The following is a 23,301-nucleotide window of genomic DNA, read 5'->3' as shown; positions in this document are numbered from 1 at the left end:
CTGCCGGTCCGCAGGAATTAATTACATTTACAAGCCCCTAGCATATATTTGATTTTCTTATCCCAATGTCATAAGATTAAAAGCATATCCTGAAAGTAAGCTATAATGAACTATGCTTAGATCTATATTTTAGGGGAAGATGTTTGTACCAATCGACGTGTATTTGTATGATATGTTTTGAACCAACTATTTGAGTCCATTTACAGTGTTTCCTTATTCAATCATAAAAATCCTAAGCAATTTATAACGATGACATATGATTGTATGAAATAATCTTTAGCAACTATTTGTGTCCATTTCCAATGCTTCTATACATCTTTGTTCCCTTATTCAATCAATAAGAACTTGGGTATGCCCTTTTCTGGACTATGCTTCTGATATTTGAAATAGTAAAAATAATGGCAACCAAACAACCCATAAAAGAATAATAAATAATTTTAATATATATATATATATACAATTTTGAGCTGAAAAGCCAAAGCATCACAACCCCATCCTAGCCCTTTGGTCTTACTCTTCAAACCACCTATACACTGTAAACTTCATAGGACCTGGAAGCATGCATCTCTTACAATCAGACTCCATTATGTTTAGGGTCATTAAACCTCTGCACATTGAACCAACCCGTCATCCAGTAGTTCAGAACTGAAACTTCTAATGCACAAAGAGCATTCCAGTGAAATAATATACCATTGAGCTGAAAATAGAATTAAAAAGTAACCGTGCCAAAGCATCACAGCCCCATCCTAATCCATTGGTCTTACTCTTAACACCAACCACACACCTTAAGCTTCATAGGCCCTGGAAGTATGCATCTCTTACAATCAGACTCCATTTATGTTTAGGCTCATTAAAACTCTGCATGTTGAACCCATCATCCAGTAGTTCAGAATTTAAATGTCTAATGCACAATCAGTTCGTGTGCCAGTTGAAAGATTTTTACTGGTCTTAGGTGTACCAAGTTGTGACTGACGCTTCGTAGGAACCAAACTGTCATCATCCTTCCAGTTCTCAGTTTCAGAGCCATCATCATCACTATCCTCATCCGTCTTAAACACAGGATGCATGTAAGCATTACAGAGATATTCTTTAAGGTTTAGGTTTGGTTCATTCACCCGCTCCAAGGTGTCCTTGATTGTGGCTTCCTGAAATACCAAAACAAAACATTGTAAGATAAAGAGTGTGTGCTTGCTACAAGATATTATCTCTCTGTTCATTAAGTTAATGTAAATACAAACTGGGCAGCTTTGACATACGATTTACAAAAATGTGTGTAAAGCAGGCCTGAATCCCGTTATACTCTAAATTAACTATTTAAAATTTACAAAAAAAATGGATGACAAACATTTTTCATACAGGAGATCTAACATGGCCATGAAGATATTTTTCATACAGAAGATCTAACATGCACATATAGATCATCCACAGGTCTAGAGCTTGGCTATTTATCAAGGAATCTCTACAAATACAATGAAAAGAGGCTTTCATGTCTTGTGGCTGCTTTTTACCAGTGTTAAATGTTTAAAACTAATAGCCAACATTGCTAATGCAATTTCAGTGTCACCTTATATTTTGCCCTAAATTCAAAAATCCAATAAAACAAGGAATGTAATATAGTTAGAGGTATATTTCTCACCCAAGGATAAGAGAAATCCACATCCGAAACCTGCAATCATGTTAGACAAATATTGAAGATATAATCCATAAGATAGATCCACTGTTTGGGTTAGAACATATATTCATAAATATATAAGTCTAGTCTACCATGCAGAGTTCAACCATAATGGTATTAAGCAAGGAGAAATGATAGGATGCCTTAAATTGATCCTCTACCCTAGGCCCAAGAGCATATCTCATATCCCTCTTGGCCTCATGTGGCCTTCTGCCATCTCATATGAGGTGGTGTACCTAGTGGGGTCTCCATAGCCGTTCCTCCTCATCATGGCATCCTTCCTTACCCTCTTATGATTGAAGATCCCTTGAGTTCATCCCAACAATCAATCAATATAGGGGTTATAGAGGAACTGCAATAGGGTGCTCTAAAGTGACCCTCTACCCTAGACTCAAGAGCGGATCTCCTTCATGTGGCCTCTCACCATCTCATATGAGGTGGTTTATCTAGTGAGAAATCCATAGCCATTCCCCCTCATTGCATTCCCTTCCTCACCCTACTATGATTAACTATTTCAAAATTGGAAATCATATTATTATTGTTGTTCAATATTCATGGTGCTAAATACATAGATATTATATTACTGCATAGAGTTTCATGTATCTACTATTATTATAGGCAATCCATATACATACATACATACATATATAAATATATAAATATATACATATATGTATATATGTATATATATATATATATATATATATATTTATGTTGAACAACCTATTTTTGCATACCACAGCGAATTGGAGTAGTACGGGTCTGAATCTGATCTTCTCACTTTATAAGAACTCCAATCTTCTTCAATGCCTCCCTTGAATGCTGGGTGATGTCCTCTTATAATCCTCCAAAGTTGTGTATCAGATTTTCTTACTGAATGTATCTAGATTTAAGTATTTGTTCTTGTTAATTCTTTTCATTTCTTGGATGTTCTTTAAGCTTCTATCAGCACTAACTTGCATGAGTAGGGGTATCTATGTGATTTTTTTAACTGTATATGTGTTTTATATGCATCTATATTGTGTACATAAAGCATGCTGAGTTGTATTCTGATAAGTAATGACGATAAAGACAGACTTGGAAAGGTAAGAATTTTTTCAGTTAAGAGATTGATCCCTGTTATAGACAATCCATATACATACATATATATGTATGTATGTTGAACAACCTATTTTTGCATACCACAGCGAATTGTAGTATGAGTCTGAATCTGATCTTCTCACTTTATAAGAACTCCAATCTTCTTCAATGCCTACCTTGAATGCTGGGTGATGTCCTCTTATAATCCTCCAAAGTTGTGTATCAGATTTTCTTACTGAATGTCTCTAGATTTAAGTATTTGTTCTTGTTAATTCTTTTCATTTCTTAGATGTTCTTTAAGCTTCTATCAGCACTAACTTGCATGAGTAGGGGTATCTATGTGATTTTTTTACTGTATATGTGTTATATATGCATCTATATTGTGTACGTAAGGCATGCTGAGTTGTATTCTGATAAGTAATGACGATAAAGACAGACTTGGAAAGGTAAGAAATTTTTCAGTTAAGAGATTGGTCCCTGTTGTGACCATTTCCCACATCGCCCGATCAAGATGGGGACCCCCTTTTTTTTCGAGTCCTAGCCTCTTAGTCTAGTCTTTCTCCTTTTTGCAGGGTGAAATGAGTGAGTTTATAGGGTTTAGATGTCATGTCAATTAATCAGGAGCTCAGCTGAAGAGTCTAAAGGGGTTGCTAATTAGTGGCACTCCAAGAGTTCAAGGAGAAAACTCCAATTACTTCTCATTAGAAGCAAAATTCACTTTAGATATCCTTGATTGAATTTGTTTCCAAGAGGCCTCATCTCACAAGATTGAAGGGAGAAAATGAACCAAGGTGATATGCAAAATTAGCAATTTTAGGGTTTCAACTCACCTTAGTCTCCAAGCCTCAAAACCGCACTTCACATTGAGTGGTAGATGAGCAAATTTTCCCTTGAGTGCATTATAGGTATGAGTTTGATCGTTTGAGTGAGGTAGTCTAAGATTTGAGTTCGTATGCAATAGAATGATTGACAAGCTCATTTGCAATCTACTTCATCCCCAAGTTTTCCAAAGGTTTCAACTTCATGACTTCACAAATTGGAGCGAATTTCACACAAAGTGAAATTCATCAGTTGAGTTTTTGGAGCGAACTTCATGAGTTGGGCTTTTGGAGCGAACTTCATGTTTAAGGAGATTGGAGCGAACTACACCTTCAAGACTTCATGAGGGAAGTTGGGAATAAGCCTTCATGAGCGAAATTGGGAATAAAGGAATGAAGCAAATTTGAGAACACGAACTTCATGACTTAGCATTTTGGAGCGAACTTCATGTTTGAGACTTTTGGAGCGAACTTCATGACTTAGCAATTTAGGGCGAACTTCACGAGTTGCACTTTTGGAGCGAACTTCATGACTTCCTAATTTGGAGCAAATTTCATCAATGAGCACACATGAGCAAGCCTACATGAGCGAAATTGAAAGAGAAGCGAGGGATGTTTGATAGCACTTGCCTTGAATGGATTAAGTTTGAAATGAACTTTACGAACTCAACATTTGGAGCAACTTCATGAGTTGATGATTTGAGGCGAACTTCATGACTTGACAAATTGGAGTGAATTTCATGTTTGAGAGATTTGGAGCGAATTTCATGTTTAAGGAATTTGGAGCGAACTTCACAAGTCAAGGAAATGGAGCAAAGTTCATACAAGTATACTTCGTGAGTCAAAGAAAAGGAGTGAATTTCATGCAAAAATGAACTTCATGAATTAGAAATTTGGAGCGAATTTCACTTAAACAAACTTCATGAGTTGAGAAAGACAAGCGAATAAGCTAGGTGAGAGAAGCAAACTTCATGAGCACACACCCTTAAGGCGATTTCATATCTAAGCTTACATGAACGACTTTTAATATCACAACTTAACCTACAAAGATGAACTTCATGAGTTGTGAATTTTGGAGCGAAATTCATGATTAAATGGAGAAGAGCGAATCTCAAGTGTATGGAGAAGCATGAGTGAACTTCGTGAGTTAGAGATCAAGAGCGAACTTCATGAGTTTAAAAATCAGAGCGAACTTCATTGATTTATAATGCATTAAAGTTAATCAAACATTATTTTAGCACTCAAAATAAAATTTGAAATTGATCAAGATGTGAGTCGGCCAAGGTGATTTGTTATTTTTATTTAATTTAGCCAAGTTGGCCTTCGTAGGAAAAGACATAGCTTTTCACCTTAATCACCTATAAGATTGTTCGAAATTTTCATTTCACCATCAAATCAAACAAATTATTCTTTCTCTCTTGAGCGAATTTCACCAGCAGGCAGCAATCTATAGTGAATTTTACCATCAGCAATCAGCGAAGTTCAGTAGGAAAGGCGATTTTAATCATTGTCAACAGCGAATTTACTCCAAAGGAGCAGCAATATCCTCCTCACAAAGGTGAGTTTTAGCAGATTGGAGGGCGAATTTCATCCTTCAGCAGCAAAGAATTAAGGAGACAGCGAACCCTTGAGCATCAGCATCATTTAGACTGATATAAAGACAGGAGCAGGTCTGATTTAGGTTTGATAGTGATTTTGTAAGGAAAATTAGACCTCCCTAATGCATCTAATGAGTAAATCAGTCTTATTTAGCAATTGATTTCATATTCAAGGAGCAAGAATCATTTCATAGTTGAGTAAATAAACTTTAGCACATCAATATTTCACCACTATTCTTCTAACTTGCATATCTCTGATAGGTGAAAGATGGCGGCTCCTAACCCAAACAAGACCCTCTCCCGCCAAGTGCTCATCAAGGAAGACTTGAAGGGAAGTGCATTCGAAAGCAGGATCACATCGCATTGGAGCAAAGTAGGAGACACCAACCTTGGGAAGTTCGACACCAAGAAGTTCCAGCACCCATCATACATAAATGAACCTACAGCTACAGCCAAGAAGATGATTGAAAGTGGGATCATAAATGTAGCTGGATTTCCTCCTGCGGTGCAATGCTATGAGCTAATTGTATAATGTGCTCAACACTATGACTCTGCATCTAGGAGAATTGTGGCGAAGGATGGAACAATACTCAAAAATCTCTCGGAGATAGCACTCAGCGAGACATTTTATCTACCCGAGCCTAAAGACATGGTCTACATAAGCATAAAAGGAGCTAAATCCGCCTACGATGATGATCCAGATGCTTGTGCGAAGATCATTGATAAGTTTTGGTTGAAGAAGAGTAGAGGTGGAAGAAGCAGATGGCCTAACAAACTACATAGGATAGACTTCAATGATGAATTCAAAGACTTCATCACCTTACTCCATCGATTGATTGGTGCACCTGAGGCTTCATATTTCAAGGATTGGATGTTCTACTTCATTGAGACCGTCACTCATGGAAAGAATGCAATCAACTGGGCGAGGCTCATTAGCAACACCATTGATCAACAATTAAGGAGGTTAATGCGCACTAGAACGTTCTATATGAGCTCCTATGTCATATACTCCATTGCAATAAATTATGAGTATTCAGGACTCATGTATACAGGCGTAGTTGGAAGGAGACCTAGAGAGATTAAAGTATATGATTGTTATCCATAGCTTAAGCATCCACCAAAACAACACTATAGGAGGGTGAATGATGCATTCACTATGCATATCACAAGGAAGCTTCGAGGTGGATTGCAGCAGAGACTCTCCAGAAGCACAAGCATTGGTAGAACAACACGGTGCGTGGTTCATCCAGTTCCCGAAGTTCACATACATCAGAGTTCAAGGATCTCCTGTTCCTCCCTACATGTTGCCGTGCTATCCAACAAATAGAGTGGTGCTACTCGAAGTGGTGAGACAGTTATTGGCATACATCAAGGCATATAGACATAAGCATGGAGCCGGTGTTTCCTTTCCTATCACGCTTGGAAGTTCTATTGAATCATGCCCCTCCACTCATGCAGCAGAAGATGCCAAGAGAGAGTTGGCATTCCATTCACTCAAGGCATTTACAACTAGAGATTGCTTCGATCCATATGGTAATGTAAAAGAAGTATTGGGAAAGAAGTATGGACACCGGTGGTATCTTGAGGACTATTGGATAAACGTTCAAGATGATGTACAAGTGAAGAAGATGTATTCCAAGCTACCTCTTGATTTCATCCAAAGATGCAAGATGTTTCATGTTGCCGATCAAGTTCAAGATAATGGCAAATATCTCCAAGCAGCCTACGCCAAAGAAGATAAAGAGATCAAGTTCAAATGGGCAGATATGGAGATTGAGGACTTGAAAGAATTGATGAAACCAGTTTTAGAGTACACCCGCATATGGATAGGCATACAACACTAGAAGTTGAAAGAGCAAAATATAGCACCGACATTCAACTCAAAGGAAAGAGCAGATGATCAAGATGGAAGCAAGCGCAAGTGGGAGTGCACCTCAACCATCTCATTCAAGAGGATCAAAGAGAAAAGAAGATCATGGAGAAAAGGAACCCTCAAGGAAGAAGCATAAATCAAGTACGAGTCATCCTTCCTCCAAACAAGAAGAACAAAGGAAAGAAAAAGAGTTGAGTCTAGGAGCCAATGAATCAACAGAATCTATAGTCCACAATGATAAAGGAAAGGAGAAGTGATCAAAAGAACAAGAAGATCTCACCCATCTCATTCAAGAGATCGAATGAGGCGAAGAAGAGGAGAATGATGAAACTACCTCACCACCTAGAGATGAACAAATGCATGAAGAAGCACAAATTCAAGAAGGCAGGTCTTCTATTCTAGAGTGGCTAAAAGAAAGACTAGCTCAAGAAGTGATAGTAGTCGAGGAAGAGCAAACATATGATATAGCAAGTCTTCTAAGCCAAACTCAGGAAGTCACTAAGAAAAGGAAAGCTACGAAGATGTCTAAGGTGATTAGAGATGATTCGGGATCAAGGAAGTTGCAAATAGCTAGTCCAAGGGTTGAGAAGTACGAAGGTGAGATCACAGCTAATGAGTATGATATGGAGACTATTGATTTAGGTCCACTCACCTCCGAGCAAGCTATAGGTGATGCAACCGATTCATTGAAGGCAGTCAATGACATGTTGAGAGCAGAAATAGAGAAGAATAGAAGATTAGAAAAGGAGATAAGTGCCTGGAGGAACTATGTTCAGCAATTTCAGCAGCCATTGAGACATCAGAGTCCAGTAGCTACACCGCCTCCCTTGCTTCCCGCAGAATCAGTTGATCATATGGAGAAGATGAGGAACTCCGCACAGTTGATGGATGCATGGATAGAGGATTCATATACTAGAGTTAGCAAATTCATGAAGGACATAATGTAGACACTCGATACAGTCATAAAAGTCCTTGGGAGAACTCATGTCCTCATAGAAGCGTCCGAAGTATTTTCTCATGCTAGAGATGTCATCATTCCAGTACTTCAAGTAATAAGGAAAACACCGAGGGAAGTCCTATCAAGAGAGAAGATAAGAAGAGAAGGAACTATGCCTAGCCTTCTACAATGGAGTAACTTACTTCGCATGGAGAAGATCATTTTTGAGGAGATTGGAAATGGGTGTAGTCAAGTTCAAGATGATATGCACCGAATCCATGATAAGTTAGTGGAAGTAGCAGAGATTGTTTTGGAAAGAAAGATTGATCTCGGAACAATTATAGAAGCTAAGGAGTTGGAGGAAAGAATAAGAGCTATCTTCCATGGGGTTGATGGAATGATCACCAAGGAACGATTGAATGATGTGCTTGAATTTGTGGTTTTAGCAAGCAAAACTCAAGAACTCAAACCTGAATGGGAGGATGCCATCGTCAAAGCTTTTGATGAGGTCATGCACATAGAGGAGCAATTGAAGTCTCTAGTTGAGATCCCAATGACAGAGATAGATGATATGGTGACCAGATTCATCGAATATGCCAAAAAGGAACATGAGAAAGGGAACCAGATTCTAGAAGATAGTTTGTTATGATCCCATTTGGCATTTCATTTTCCCATTGGAGGATGCTTCCTCGATTTCCGTGTTGGCACATGTTATTTTCTCATTGGTTGTTTCCATGATGATGGTTATCTAGATAGGGTTTCATTTGTATCAAACCCTAATTAGGGTTAGGGTTTAGGTGGCAAAATCTTGGCCCTTGATCTCCATTTGATCTCGGCCCTTCATTGTATTTGGGAGTCCTATATAAACTCCACTCATTTCATTTGTAAAGGTTAATAATAGAATAGGAGAGAGAATAGTGAATAGATCTAGAATAGTGAATAGAGAGATTTTGATTAGAAGTCAAGAGTGATAAGAGGACTTGAAGAATTGTTGTTGTTTGGCCATTGGATTAATAAAACATTGAAGTTATGGTGTTTCTATTCAATCTTTGAAGCCTATTGCATGGTTCTTTATCTTCTCAAGTCAATCTTTGATGTTAGTTTAAGAATTTAGATTAAATGATGGAATGTTGCATTTGATGTATTGTAAAACTCGTTATCCATACCACTAGCCTCTTGCTGATTGTAAGTGAGCCTTGCGTGGTTAACTGGAACCTTTAAAATTGCTTAAGTTCGATTGTTGCTCAATCATTGATATGCATTCAAGTGATGGTATCTATGCTTGGCAATGATTTGAAAACCTCCAAGTATCCTTAGAAGATTGCACTAGTTCTAGCGGAGTTGTTCGTGTATGGTGATGCTACAACTAGTTGAGTTTCACTTGTGTCATTCTTTATCCATTCATTCTTAGGATAGCTTAGAACCTCTCTAAACCCTTCGCTTTTGCCATTTTTTGACAATCATTCAGTAGTCTTAAGAAAGAACCTCATTGCATTATCATTCACAAAATTCTACATGAAATCTTTCGTAACCATAAATGCCCCTTGATGAAACAACAATCACAATGACCAACGAAGTTTATCCACACGTAGTGATCCTACATTCATGAACCTTGGAGTCTTCTCAAGTGGTCCTTAAGCTAATCTTCAACATTTGAGAGATTTTTTTCAAGAGAGGATAAGATACTTTAGGTATTTTATTCTGTGTTTGTATGTGCCTAAAAAACACATCAACAGTCCCTAGCACTACCTTCCCTTTGAAATCTTCCAATTAAAGTCTAGCTATGGCTACAGTTTAAAAAGAAAACAGATCTTGAATGATAATGATCTAGTTTACATGGTCCACATGATTTTAAAAGCAAGTTTGCTTGGAAGAAAAAAAAAATTTAGTTCGGGGTCTCAAAAAGAGTTCAGTTAGAATCTAAAAATTAGGAAATTCACAATTTTTTTTTTCGGATTTATTAAATTGGCACCAAGGGGGCCAAACATGAAATACAAAAGGTTTACACATAAACTATATTCCAGCTTATTCTTCTCCTTAAAAATATTCTTGAAATGATTTATGTTCCACTCTTTTAGTTGTGATTTGATGTATGTGAGCTTTCTTTGGACTTGATATAATTTTGAGCCACCCAGTGTAGAGCCTCCTTCTACCACACTTCCATTTTATCCCATAATTGTTTGTCTTTTAGCCACGTGCATTTGAACTTTAAGGGGCATCTTTTCGGGGTACCATCCGACATAAATTGGAGGACGGGAAAGTGGTCTGAATTAGTCATTGAACCCTTCCCAATCTCTAAATATGAAAAATCTATCCAACTTCTCAGCAATACATGTATGCAATCCCTATTCTTCTATTTGTCCATGTAGAGGTTCCATATTTTAGGCTGATCTCTTGCAGATGATTATTGATGACAAAATTTTGAAATTCTACTTGGGCTTGTGTTAGGCATGAAACACCTCCCTTTTTTTCTAGTACATTCGTGTGGTATTGAAATACCCTCTATGACAACTTTCTCCTCCCTAGGAGTTTGGATGATATTCAATAGCTAACTACTCTCACTTGTTGGTTGTCCTAGTAGGGCCATATACATTCACTGAAAAGAAGCATCCCTGCATGGTATTGATTTTGGCCTTGACTAACTACCAATTTCTATTCATCGTCACATTTCCAATGTTTAATTTGTAGGGGTTCCACAATAGACCTAGTCCCCTTGAAGTTGTATTTGCTTCCATAAACAAACCTTCCCATTGCCTCCACTTCGTCATCAAAGCTTTATCACTTTCCCGATCTATTTTGTTTCCTAAAGGAAAACAACATCTTCTTTCAGTTGATCAACTTGTCGTTTGACTAGGCATCTCTTGTTAGGGGCATTGACACCCCTAACATTCCATGTTAAGGCCCTCACAACGACTTGCAAAGGGAGATTCCCTTGATCTTAGCTTCAATTGCCCTTTCACATTGCCTGCAATTTCCAGCATCACCTTATTCAACTTCCTAGCTTTCAATCTTCTTTTGCCATACATGGGCTTTTCTTTTGTGGATAAAATTTGTCCAATCATTCTAATGTCAAGAATGCTCCCTTCGTCTTCATCAAAATCAATCTAGGAGCAAAGAAACTGTACAGGGATGGGTGTTTTCCTTATCTCCTCCAAAGTGAATTTCTTTTGTTAGATCTTTTGGGGTAACCCTTCCCTAGGATCCTTGTCCATTGTCTTTGGACCCATGGCCATTTCTTCTTTGAACTTTGAATTTTTTTATTCTGAAATTATGATTGCCTAGTTTCCTAAAGCCCCCAGTTCTCTTTCCAGTTGGGTGTCATGCTTGGTTTGATTGGACACTACTTTTGCAAACTTTCCCTCTGGCATGATCTCTGGTTCTTCTAAATCTGCAAACCTCTCAACATCCTAAGAGACTCAACAACCTAATTTTTCCTTTTCTGTACCATTCCTTCCTTCTCTAGTGTCCTTACATCTCCGAAGGCATCTAAATGTAAGTCTTGCCTGTTGTCTCCCCGTTGTTGTCCTTGTTCTTTGGTGGGAAGTTGTTGGGCTTCCTCCCACAATTGAATCTTATAGTCCTTTGATAAGTGCCCTCTTTACACATTAAAAATATCTATCACCTCAACTTCAATTTTCTAATGCCAAACCCTAGATGAAGATAGAATTTCTAAGTTTGTCGGAAGCAACAAATAAGGTTTTATCTTTAACAAATCCTAGCATACATGTTGTAATCCCTATATTTTATAGATTCGTTTGCCTTCACAAAGGTGCCCAACTTGTTTCCCATCTCTCTAAGGGTTTCCTCTACCCAAACTAGGGTTTTAGAGATTTCCTCTTTGATAGGGATGAAATCACCTTCCCAATCTTTGATAAAGAGCCCCTTCCCTCCCATCATATGCGGCCCCTAATTCGGGATTTGCCTCTTTGTTCTTCTCGATGGGCATTCAACAAGGAAAAACAACTGGGTAATAGTTGTAGGGAGATCTCTTGGCTCTAGTTGGTGTGACACCACTTCCTAACGCTAATCAAGGTTGGCCATTCCACAACCCACTTCATAAAAAAGGCCTTCTCTTTCAACTGTGCCATCCATCTAGCCACTCCACCCTCTAGAGATAAAACACATCTATTTAAAGATCTATAGATGCAAGGGATATTCTTCATACCTATGGCCACAATATCCTCTTTTAGTTTGCATGCCCCTCAAACTCTATCTATGGTATTGCATGTTTTGCCTCCTTTCAACCAAGCCCCAAAATTGATTGTTAGGGTTTTTGTGTAAGCTAGGGCTTTTGTAATGTCTCGTCCAATTTCCATGCTTTTGGGCATCCTCCCATCCCCCATGCATTACTCCTTTGCTCATTTTGTCTCCACACTTGAGCTCCATTTAATTCATCTATCCTTCCCTTAGGTCCCTTCTAGGTCTTTGTTCTGTCAAAATCTTGCTTGCATTGCTTGTACTATTTTTTAAGTTACGCTTCATTTTCCTTTTTCTTTTCTTCTGTTTATTTTTTTCTTTGAAAATTTCACAATTAGGTTTGTTTTCAGCTCTCTTTTTCATTCTTACATATTTTAGTTTTAACTTTTAACTTTTTTCTTTTTTAATTTTTTAAGTTAATATTTTTAGCAAATAAAACAGAAATGGTTTAGATTGTCCAAGTCTTGACAAACTCTACTGAGATAGAACCTCAACTATTTTTGGCCAAACTTTGTATGTATGAAGGACCATCGCTAGAGCTTTTCTCTTGTGCCACTCAACCTAAAGCTTGCTTTTTACACAACATTTCTTAGAGGTGGAGGATGGTTTCTTATGTCATCCTCACCATCTCCAACACCATTATTTGCATGTTTAGAAGTTTTCCCTTGGCCAATTGAGGATGTTCCTACCATTTATGGGGTGAGAAAAATCAGCATGTTCTTCAGTAGGATCAAATCTATTGTCTTTACTCCCTCCAAGAGGTGGAACTAAGAAGCACTTCATCTTCATGTGACCCATTTACTATGAGATATAGAGGAGATATCACTACCTCCATGGGGGTTCAAGCAACACTTTCTCTACTTTGTTTAGATACTGTCTAATAATCCCATAGGGTGTTAGCTCAAGTCCACAATTTTTTTGCAATCAATTGAATCCTACCTCTTTTTGATCACAAGTTCTTTGTATGGACAGGCTAAGAGAATACAAAGACTAGAATAAGGACAATGTAATTAACCTCAGATACCAGATTCGTGGTTGTAGGGTAGGATGTAGAGCTGGTTTCAAGCCAGGTTCGAATTCAAGTCAGGTCGGGCCCTAGGTTCGCCACTAGTTCGGCCCTATGCAAACTATAAAAAGCTGTGTTTTTTTATAAAAAAATATACTCTTGCGGGTTCTCCATCTTCTTTCTCTCTCTTCCGGCTCCCCTCTCTTCCGTTCGATCGCTTTGACTTCTGTTTTTATTTTTATTTTAGCGTTATTTATACTTTTCATATCCTTTGATTTGGTACTTTTAAATTTAATATGTAAAAGTTTATTACTTAAAAAAATTAAATTAAACTAATATTATAATTAAAAGTTTAAACATATTTGATTATTTATTTTGTTTTATGTTTAAATTTATTAAATATTAGTATATTATTATATTATATATATAATACAATTATATATATTTTATTATATTAATAATAAATATAATATTTTACTATATTAATAATATATAATAATATTGTGTGTGTGTGGACGTACCCGCAATTCCGTACCCAATTTTGTATCCGAATCTGTACCCGAACCAGTAACTAAGTAATTAACTGAAAAATATTGGTGGCTAGCTGACCAATTTACAATATAAGCAAGTCATAAAATTGATCAAGCAGAAACAGTTGATATTGTATGCAAATTCTAATCAAGCTGGATTGGCTGAATGCAAGTGGAATTGTGTTAATGCCAAAATGACACAAATTCACCTGATTCCAATACATGCTTTGCAAAGCAAAAAATTTACTAACAGAAAAGGGCGGATCTAGTAGAAAACTTGGAGATGGTAGGAAACATCAATTGAAATAATATATAAAATTAATATTTGAAAATTAATTACAACAAATAATAAAACAAGTTGCGATTTATCCTTTATGTAAAAAAGGTGTAAAAGGTGCTAAAATGTATACACTATTGTACTTATGTATGAAATTTTGCATCAGTGATGAATATTAATATGTCTTCACCCTATCTTGAGTAGAAATTTTACACCAACCAATGCTCCACAATTTCAATTTTGTAGGATCATCTTTTGTGTTGTTTGATGTCTCAATGTTAGCCATGTTGTAAAAAATCTAGACATATTAACACACCCATGTCAAATAGGATAACTTCTCTCATAGTACAGCCTCTTAAGTGTTGACCTTATTTCTAGGAATAGGCATTTTCTTGCCGCTTCTAGGTACTCTCTCATCAATGTTGGGCCTGTCATGAAAAAAGTGGCTCTCCTTTTGAGTCTGTATGATAAATATCTTAATCCTGTCAAACCATCCTTCCCTAAATGCAAGGTCTAAGTAGGCAAACAAAGAGGAAATTCAATCAATTGTCTAAACTCCCTTTCAAAAACAACCATGAACTGAACCTAGCCCTTGCCAACGTAAATGACACCTTGAGTGGGGATCCTGAAAGCTAGTACAAAATGCAGGATCAAAGTAAGGACATAGCAATCCCAACATCCTTGCCTAACTACAAGGTCTATGTAGCAGCAAAGAGGGAAATCCAACCATTTGTTCAAACTTCAAACTCTATTTTCAGAACTATCCACCTAGCCCTTGCCCATATAAATGACACCTTAGATGGGCTCCCAAAAGCTACAGAAATTCAGTACAAAATGCAGGATCTAAACATGAAATGACCACCACATCATCATTCCCTAATCATAAGGTCTATGTTGCAAATAATGAGGAAATCAAGCCATTTCTTCAAATTTCATTTTTTAAAATAACCATCTACCTAGCCCTTGCCAACATAACGACACCTTAAATGTGCTTCTGAAAGCTGCAGCTATTCAGTACAAAACGCAGGATCTAAGCAAACACATGCCCACCCCTACTACAAAATTTGCCAGGAATCAAAGAAAAACTAGTGTGCTATCATGACATCCTGCATAAGCATGAAGAAGGTTTGCAATGATGAGACACAGCTATCTAATTGGCTTCAACTGAACACAAGCTATAGAAGATTTCATGTTTGGAAAAGACTAAAGGGCAGTGATGACTTTAAGATAATCAAGGGTCTAGCTTTTGATTGTCATGAAACATGCACATACATAAAACGCTTTTAGTTTTCCGCTTTATTTCCAAAAACTATTTTTGCTATATGATTTCAACTACAAAGCTTCTCAATTTCATTCAAAATCACTTCTATTTTATCTTTCAACTTATGTAATCAGCAGTGTAAAACACATCTCCTCTGTACGAACTCAGACGTGTCAGATTCTGAAGGTGATGATGTTTCTTCAATTTCATGCAAAACAATGTGTCCAACATAAGATGCTCTTTTTTGGAAATATCCTGCTCAAAAGTACTCACCTCTATTGGATATCTTCGGAAAGCAGGCTCAAAACGATGTTTGCAGAACTTATGAAACCAAATTGTAAGTATTGGCAGGGCAATAAGTACAGGTGTCATCTGGCCTGCTGCTCTTGTGCTCAACAAGCCCAGTAGTAGTATTTGTGAAATTACTAAGCCAGCAATTATACGAGAATGAACATGGGGCCAAAATGCTGCTGCACTTTCATATTCTTGATTATAGACATTAATCACCTGAAAGGAGAAACAGTATCCTTTTAATTTATATGAAGGAATTTGCAATGGTCCAAAGCAATAAAAATATTATTTGAAAATAAAAAGTTCAAAACCTGTAACATGGCTTATAACAAATTATATTTTTCATAACTAAGAAAATGTCACTTGATGAGGGTGATTCATTATTAGCAGAGGTAGAGAATAACAGAAGGGCAGGATATTTCACAACATAACAGATATAAAAGAAAACTATAATTGCTCAGGATAAAAGAAGCTGTATTACAAACTATATTCTAATACAGTCATTTAATGCTGACCATGACAAACCATAAAAAGGTTAAGAGTTTCATTCTCAATTCTAAATCATCTTTTCAAAAAATATATTTAATCATGATAATGCGATTAGATTAAAGCTAAGTTGCTGGTTCCAGTTCGGGTTTGAGGGTTCGGTTTGCAGGTTCGGGCAAAATTCTTTTGAAAGGTTGGGTTCGTCCATAAAAAAACATAGAAAATAAGAAATATATACATATTTGCAGCAGTAGTTATGTTCAAAATACACCACCATATTTATAGTCAAATAACATAGCAAAATACACCACCATATTAATAGTCAAATATTAGTCAAACTTGAATGTCATATTGATCATATTGAGTGTGCATATTGCATCGCTCATGCCATAATCAAACATGAGCCTCCTCTATGTAGTAGTGCACATGGCTTCCCCATTAATGCTACTTTGTCAAGAAAGTCAAGAGGGTGCTGACAAATAAGGGTGCTGAGCCTCACCTGCCAGGTAAATAAGAATACGAGGTCAAGGATCTCTGAGAAAAAGAAGAATGTTGATCTCTGATGACAATGTCTTCAAATCACCTTACTAGTCTGGATTGTATAGATAGGATGGCTGGCCAAGTGAGATGTGCTACAGATTTTATCAGTGCTTATGTCTTGTGGATAGGTATAAAAATGTTGAAGTAAATGTAATAAAAAAATAAGAATCTATGATTATGGAATCTAACTTTATATAAAATAAATAAAGTTATTCAGGCCTATGCATCGTATCAAAACTTACACAAAAAGAGAAAACTGGCTAAACAGTTAATTGGAGTGTCTTCCCCTAGCCCAAAATTCTTCTTACAACAGGAAAAAAATAGAGGGTACATCAATACATGCATTTCCTTTCCATTTTGCATTATTTGAAATTTGGAAGAAAAACAGGATCCCAAGCAAAGAATTTACACAAAAAGAACAAGGTGGCCAAACAAGTTATTAGAATGTCCTTTTGTAGCTCAAAATCCTTCTAACTGTAAAGAAGAATATAGGATGCATCGATACATACATTTCCTATCAGTAATGTATTATTTGAAGTTTAGAGGAAAAAGGGGATCCCAAGCAAAGACTCCATCCAAGGTGCAATATACAATGGATCATTATATGCACTACCAATCGATGAATCAGTTATAGTCTACTTAGCCTAAAAGATGTTAACTTAAAGCCAGATCTTAATCACATTGCAATCAATTGTTATTAAGTTACAAGCTTGACAATTAAAAATTATCTGTGTACATCAAAGTTTTCAAGGCATAGAATTTATTTGACTCAAATTCATGATCAACTGAAAAGATTCCACTTAAATCCAAACCTCATACTAAGTGAACTGACTAAAGTGGATATGATTACAAACCTGATGTCGGAAAATAAGATATGCAAACCCAAAGTAGAAGACAATGAAAAGAAGAAGTATTGGTGTAATCACTGCATACACAAGCCCCAACAAAAAGTATAACTGCAATGTAGGAAGTGCCTGGTCGAATCCCACACTGCCTGGATCCATAGCTTTTTCCCTATCCTTTTCAGTTTTCACCAGAAGCATGTTCTTTATATGAAAGACGATTAAAGGCTTTAATCGTAGAACCTCTCCGGCAATACCAGCCCATCCATCAACCATGATATATGTGATAAAAAAAGTTGCTTTCTTTGGTATTGTCTCTCCTATCGTTTTGGGAATCCTGCAAATCACAAGCCTTATGAGTTGTTAAGAAACAACTTAAAATATGAAAAAGCACGAAAGAGACCTATATGTCCACCCCTTCGATATATTGGAAGAGGGCCCCAAAATAGATTAAATGCTTGTCCCTGGTTTATTCTGGTGTCTAATCACCGTTTTATTATCCAATTTAAGATGGATCCTTAACAAGAACCAAGGAATTTTTCTTCCCCAAATCTTTTTAACATCCTATGTCCAAGTTCGAAAAAGTTTAGATCAAATGCAAAAGGAGGAATTACATAAAAAGAACATCACAGTTCCACTTCTAAGCTAATTCAGAGTAGTTTAGTTTCTAGGTATATGAAAAGGCAAGATTCTTAGGTCTGAAGTTAATAATCTTCTGGTCCAAAAAGGGCTTTCAACTGAAAACAACCAAAGCCAAGCAGGTTCTAAATTCACTGGGACATTAAGCTAAAGAAAACCCTAAAAAGAAATATCATTCAATCAGTTCAAAACAAACACATAAGTTGTTAACAGCTATGATATTGTTTTGTCTGGATCTTTTAGGGTTAAACATAAGTTCCATAGTCTTTCTTAAAATAGAAAACAAAAACCAGAAGTGCAATGACTGCATTACAATACTTTGACAACCATAAACACACTTAAAAGCCAATAACTGTGGCCTTCTGTTTTCTAAGATGGCAGAGTATGAGCCTACATTTTGCTGAATCATTTTGTCATTCCTTATGCCTACTGAAAAAATTGCCATTATCCCAAGGCTTCAAGTTTGACCAAGCTGAGGGACTCCTGGTCGGGATGAAAGATGTTTGCAAAACACCAACACATAACATTTTCTTCAAGAATTTTCAATGCATTATCAACGAGCTCAATTGTCCAAATTTAGCACAAACTGAAGTCTGAAAGCCACATGTCAACGAGGCATTAGGATTTCCAGTTTATTGTCAAATAATTTGTGTCCCTTATCTAGGCTTCCATATTTTTCCTATGTCTATTAAAGCAATCACAAGAACCAGTGGTAAATCCACTTTTTGAATAATCTAATGGATCTCCATGCCTTGTTTCATTGTGCTCACTTTTTGAATAAGTCTCTATCAAATAAGTAACAACGAATCTAAGAAATCTGCAATAAAAACCCAATTACCCTACTATCATCATATTGCACATGCATGCCCCAATAAGCAAGTTAGATGTTTGGGAATACACCTTTGCTATCAGCTCAAACTTAAAGGAAAAGTGGTCTTGGATAAAAACCAAGGTTGATGAGAAGCAAGCTGGATGGAATAAACAGTACTATCAACAAATTCTTCTTTAAGAATTAGAAGAACAAAAAAGAAATAAAAAAGAAACCAATTACCTAATATCATCATATAGCAAATGCACGCCCCAATAAGCAAGTTAGATGTCTGGGGATACCTTAGCTATCAGCCCAAACTTAAAAGAAATGTGGTCTTGGATAAAAACCAAGGTTGATAAAAGGCTAGATGGATGGAATAAACAGCACCTATCCCTTGGTGGTAAGGTTGCAGATTTGCTAAAAGATTTTGTGTTTATAGTCTTTACTATACATCTGTATGGCTGTTTAACAGCTATCAGGTGAATGACATTCAAAAAAGAGTCAGATGCTTGTTATGGTCAGATGGTAAGGGCAAGAGAAAGAAGCACTCTGTCAATTGGGAGTGGTGCTGCATGGACAAAAGTAATGGAGGCTTAAGTCTAAAAGACTTGAGAAAGCATGGTATTTCCCTAGCAGTTAAATAGATTGTCAGAGTGCTTCATGGGAATGAAGCTTGGAAGGTCCTAGTAAGAAACAAAATCTTACTAGCTGTACCCAAACATGCCAAGAGATGGAAACCTCTGTCCATTCGTGATTTACTCATTGCTAAATGTGAGATTTCTCCTGCAGGTTCCCTAGTCTTTAATAGCTTATGAAAGCATGGGAAATGGTCAAGCACCATGTTGTCAATTGTCATTCCTTGAAGAATGAAGAGTAACAATAAGATGATCTTTGGTCAGAGATCCATTTGGTAGAATATTGAGCACAAAGGAAAGCCCCTAGCTCTTCTTCAAGGTTGCTTAGCCATCAGTTGGAATCAAAAAGTTTACAGTCCTTAAGTATAATTTACCCAGTACCAACTGGAGTTGAAATTACTCTGTTATTAGAGAAGCTTGTAAGGGTTGGATGGCACTCTATTGTGTAATGTAAATGCCAACTGTATTTACAATTCTCTTGCTAATAATGTTGATATCTCTGAGTACTTAAACAGGAAATGGAATGTTAAATTAGATTTTCAGCATTGGCAGAAATATTTCAAGCTGATTTGCTCCAATATGCTAGAGCCTAAGAAGGCCTGTTTTAGATGGCTATTCATTTTGCAGCGGCTGCCTTACAAACTCAATAATAATGACATTGGCTTGTGTTCCATATGCAGAAAACCTGAGAGTATTAAACATATCTTCTTTGACTGCTTATATGCAAAGGAAATATGGTATTTATTTTGTGCAGGTTTCGTTAATTGGGATATTTATAATCATGTTAGTTGGATGGAAATTCTAACAGGCACTGCTTATAATCTCGATAAAACTCATAATATGTTATTGTTCTCTCTCTCTTCTGAAATTCTCTGGTTCATTTGGAAGGCAAGGAATGATGAGAAGTTTAGTGGGAAGCAAAGGGTACTTACTGAGTCTAACAAGTGTTGTCGGGTAATTAAGCATTAAGGTAAATTGTGTTAGCATCGGCAGTTAACCCGTCGGTTGTTGGCAGTTGGCACCGGGTAACTGACCACACTCCTTTATATTGTATTTGTTTCCAGTCTTTGGACATGCCATTGTAGTCGAACATATTGCTATCATTGTATGTACTGGCTAATTATGAATCAATAGAACACTTGTGAGTTCCATATATTCTGTGTACTTCTATCATTTATGCAATGTCTTAACCTGACACCCTACGGGGAAAACATTTGGCGCCGTTGCCTAAGTAAAAACCTGGGAGCAACGGGAAAAGGACGTACTACATGGCACACGGATAATGGGACAACCATTACCAAAAGGAACGAGTGACCCTGACAGAGAACCCGAAGAATTGTTCGAGGGGGAAAAGACACTCATGAAGGATTTCTCCTGCATCCTACAGGCGGCAATCGAAACACACGTACGGAAGGAAGCCACCGCCAAAGATGTCCCAAAAGATGTTGTGTGGAGTTCGCTCGGAATAAGCGTCGTTGTGAATCGATTGATGAGCAAACTGCTTAACCTTTTGGCACAAGGATTTTTGGCTCTCCACAACCGAAGGAAAGACATCTATCGAGAGAACTGACGGCAACAAATTCTACGGGAATTTAGGGAGCGCCAAGAAGATGAGCGCAATACATGAACATACATTATGTACGAGGGATGAAGTAATAAAAGTTTTTTTGGGTTGTGTCCATGGTGTGTGCTTGCTGTGTACGGAAGTGATTTATGCCCAATATACTAAATAAAGACAAAAATAAAAAGATACAAAGTGATGAATGGGAAGTGACACAAAGAGCGTTGAATCTCAGACAACAGATAGAACGAAGGTGTAGGCTAAGGCAGCTTGCCGACAGACGACCGGCCGAGGGGTTGCTCAAAGGGAACCCAGGAGGTGTCACAGAGGTTGCTGAGGCAGAGATAGACAGAGAGAATTACACTCTCTACACTATTGTAGGGTTGCTCGAAGGGAACCTAGAAGAAGTCACGGATGGTGCCGAAGGAGAACTCTACAGTTCGCCAGAATACCACCATAGGATAAGAAGTCATGAATAGTTGGTGGAACAAACAAGGCAAAATCTAAACCTGATCGACGCTACCAGAGACCTACTAAAGAACTTGTCCATTTCGGAGGACAACCAGAGGGAGACAACCAACCAGAGGGAGACGACCGAAGGTGACAGTACAGCCGAAGGTGCCGAGGGAACACAAGGGTATCGTACGAGAGGCAATTTGTTCGGTTCGGGATTAGCAACCTTCTCTGGAGGACCCACGAGTGGAGGGTCAGGTGCAGGAGGCGGAGGCGGCGGATCATCAGGTACAAGAACACAAGGCATCAGAGGAGCGAAACCCAACGGTGGGATGGCAAGTAAACAAAAATTGCCAAAGTTCACAGGGGACGACAAGGAAGACCCCATACGGCACTGCCGCACATGTGAAACTATTTGGTCCGCCAACGAAGTGACAGACTAGGATGAGTGGGTACAGTAGTTCCCAGCCACATTACGCAGGCTTGCCATAGATTGGTACTCCGATGTTGACAAGCAAAAAGTGGCCACATGGGCCAATCTACAGAAGGAATTCAAGGAGGAGTTTTGGTTGCTCTGTGATGACAATGAAATTGTAGCCGAGATATACAGTACCAAACAAGGTCCCAAGGAGACAATACGGGCATACAACCGGAGGCTGTAAGAATTGCTGGGTAAAATGGAAAGCCAACCCGCAAATGGGTTGAAGAAACGATGGTTCGTTGAAGGGTTGAAATCCTCCCTACGGAAGAAGATGAAAATTGTACCCCTAACGTCATATGACGACACCTATAATAGGGTGATGGACCTCGAGAGAGAACACAAAACGTCAAAGAAGAAGAAAAGTAATAAATACTCATCCGACGATGATGAAGACTCTGACAGGAAAAGCAGCAGCCGTGGCGAATCGAGTAAAAAGGTGCATGCGCTCCAAAAGGATATGGAATGAATGCTGAAAGAATTCAAAGACATGAAGGGGAGTACAAGTAAGACTAAAGAAAATGACGTGTGGGGTACGGACTGTAGGAGTGACGGACACACCAAGGGGTCCTGCCCCAAGAAGGCTTTCTGCGACATTTGTCAGATTGCCGGACATTTGACAAAGGAATGTCCCTACAATATGAAAACCAGGAGCCAACAAGTTCTCTTCATGCAAGAGCAGCCGACCGCCGGAACTTCGCAAACCGCCAACAATAATGCATCATCTGGCGGATACTGAAACAACCGGCGAGGGGGGAAGACCAATAATAACAATAATAATAGGGGTCAGATCCAATATGATGCGAAGGGACGACCAATGATCCAGTGTCGAGCCTGCAATCAATGGGGCCACTTGGCCAAGGAATGCACCTCAAAAGAAACTCCACAAAAACTATGCAAATGGTGTGGGCCTGGAGACCACGATGATGGAACTTGCCCAAAGTCTGGAGTGAACTTGCTCAACATTGACAGGACGGAGGAACGCGTATTGGCAATCACACGATCATAGGCAAAGAAGGCCACATACCCAGAACCCCGCATGGAGAAGCAGCGGGTGCTGGAGGCGAAGGCTGAAGTGGCGAAGGAAAATATCCTGAATTAAATGCTGCAGATTGAAGTACCTGTGAAGATGAAGGACCTCCTGGAAACGATGCCGCAATTATGTACAACACTCTTACGTACGATGCAAGTAACTCCATAGAGTCAGGTGACCCGGAATACGGATGTTCCTGGCAGAACACCAACAGACCCATTGGTCCTGACACTATACAGTGGTCGGCACCCGGCGGTGGTAGAAATAGGAATACTTGGCACCA

The 23,301-nt window shown here is 38.0% G+C and overlaps 1 protein-coding gene across 3 annotated transcripts in view; it reads right to left on the bottom strand.

The window, feature by feature from the left end:
• Positions 1-417: 417 nt before the first annotated feature.
• Positions 418-23,301, bottom strand: part of LOC131062954 (CSC1-like protein At1g62320) — a 148,981-nt gene continuing 126,097 nt past the window's right edge. For all 3 annotated transcript variants that reach the window (XM_057996700.2, XM_057996699.2, XM_057996701.2), the window contains exons 10-12: positions 17,421-17,745; positions 15,523-15,756; positions 418-1,145 (exon numbers count right to left, since the gene is read on the bottom strand). In XM_057996700.2, coding sequence (XP_057852683.2) covers positions 894-1,145; positions 15,523-15,756; positions 17,421-17,745 — 811 coding nt within the window. In that variant the 3' untranslated portion in view covers positions 418-893. The remainder of the gene's footprint in view (positions 1,146-15,522; positions 15,757-17,420; positions 17,746-23,301) is intronic.

Source organism: Cryptomeria japonica, chromosome 6 (assembly GCF_030272615.1).
Source record: "Cryptomeria japonica chromosome 6, Sugi_1.0, whole genome shotgun sequence".
NCBI lineage: Eukaryota > Viridiplantae > Streptophyta > Pinopsida > Cupressales > Cupressaceae > Cryptomeria > Cryptomeria japonica.
This window is presented reverse-complemented; position numbering and strand designations above follow the sequence as displayed.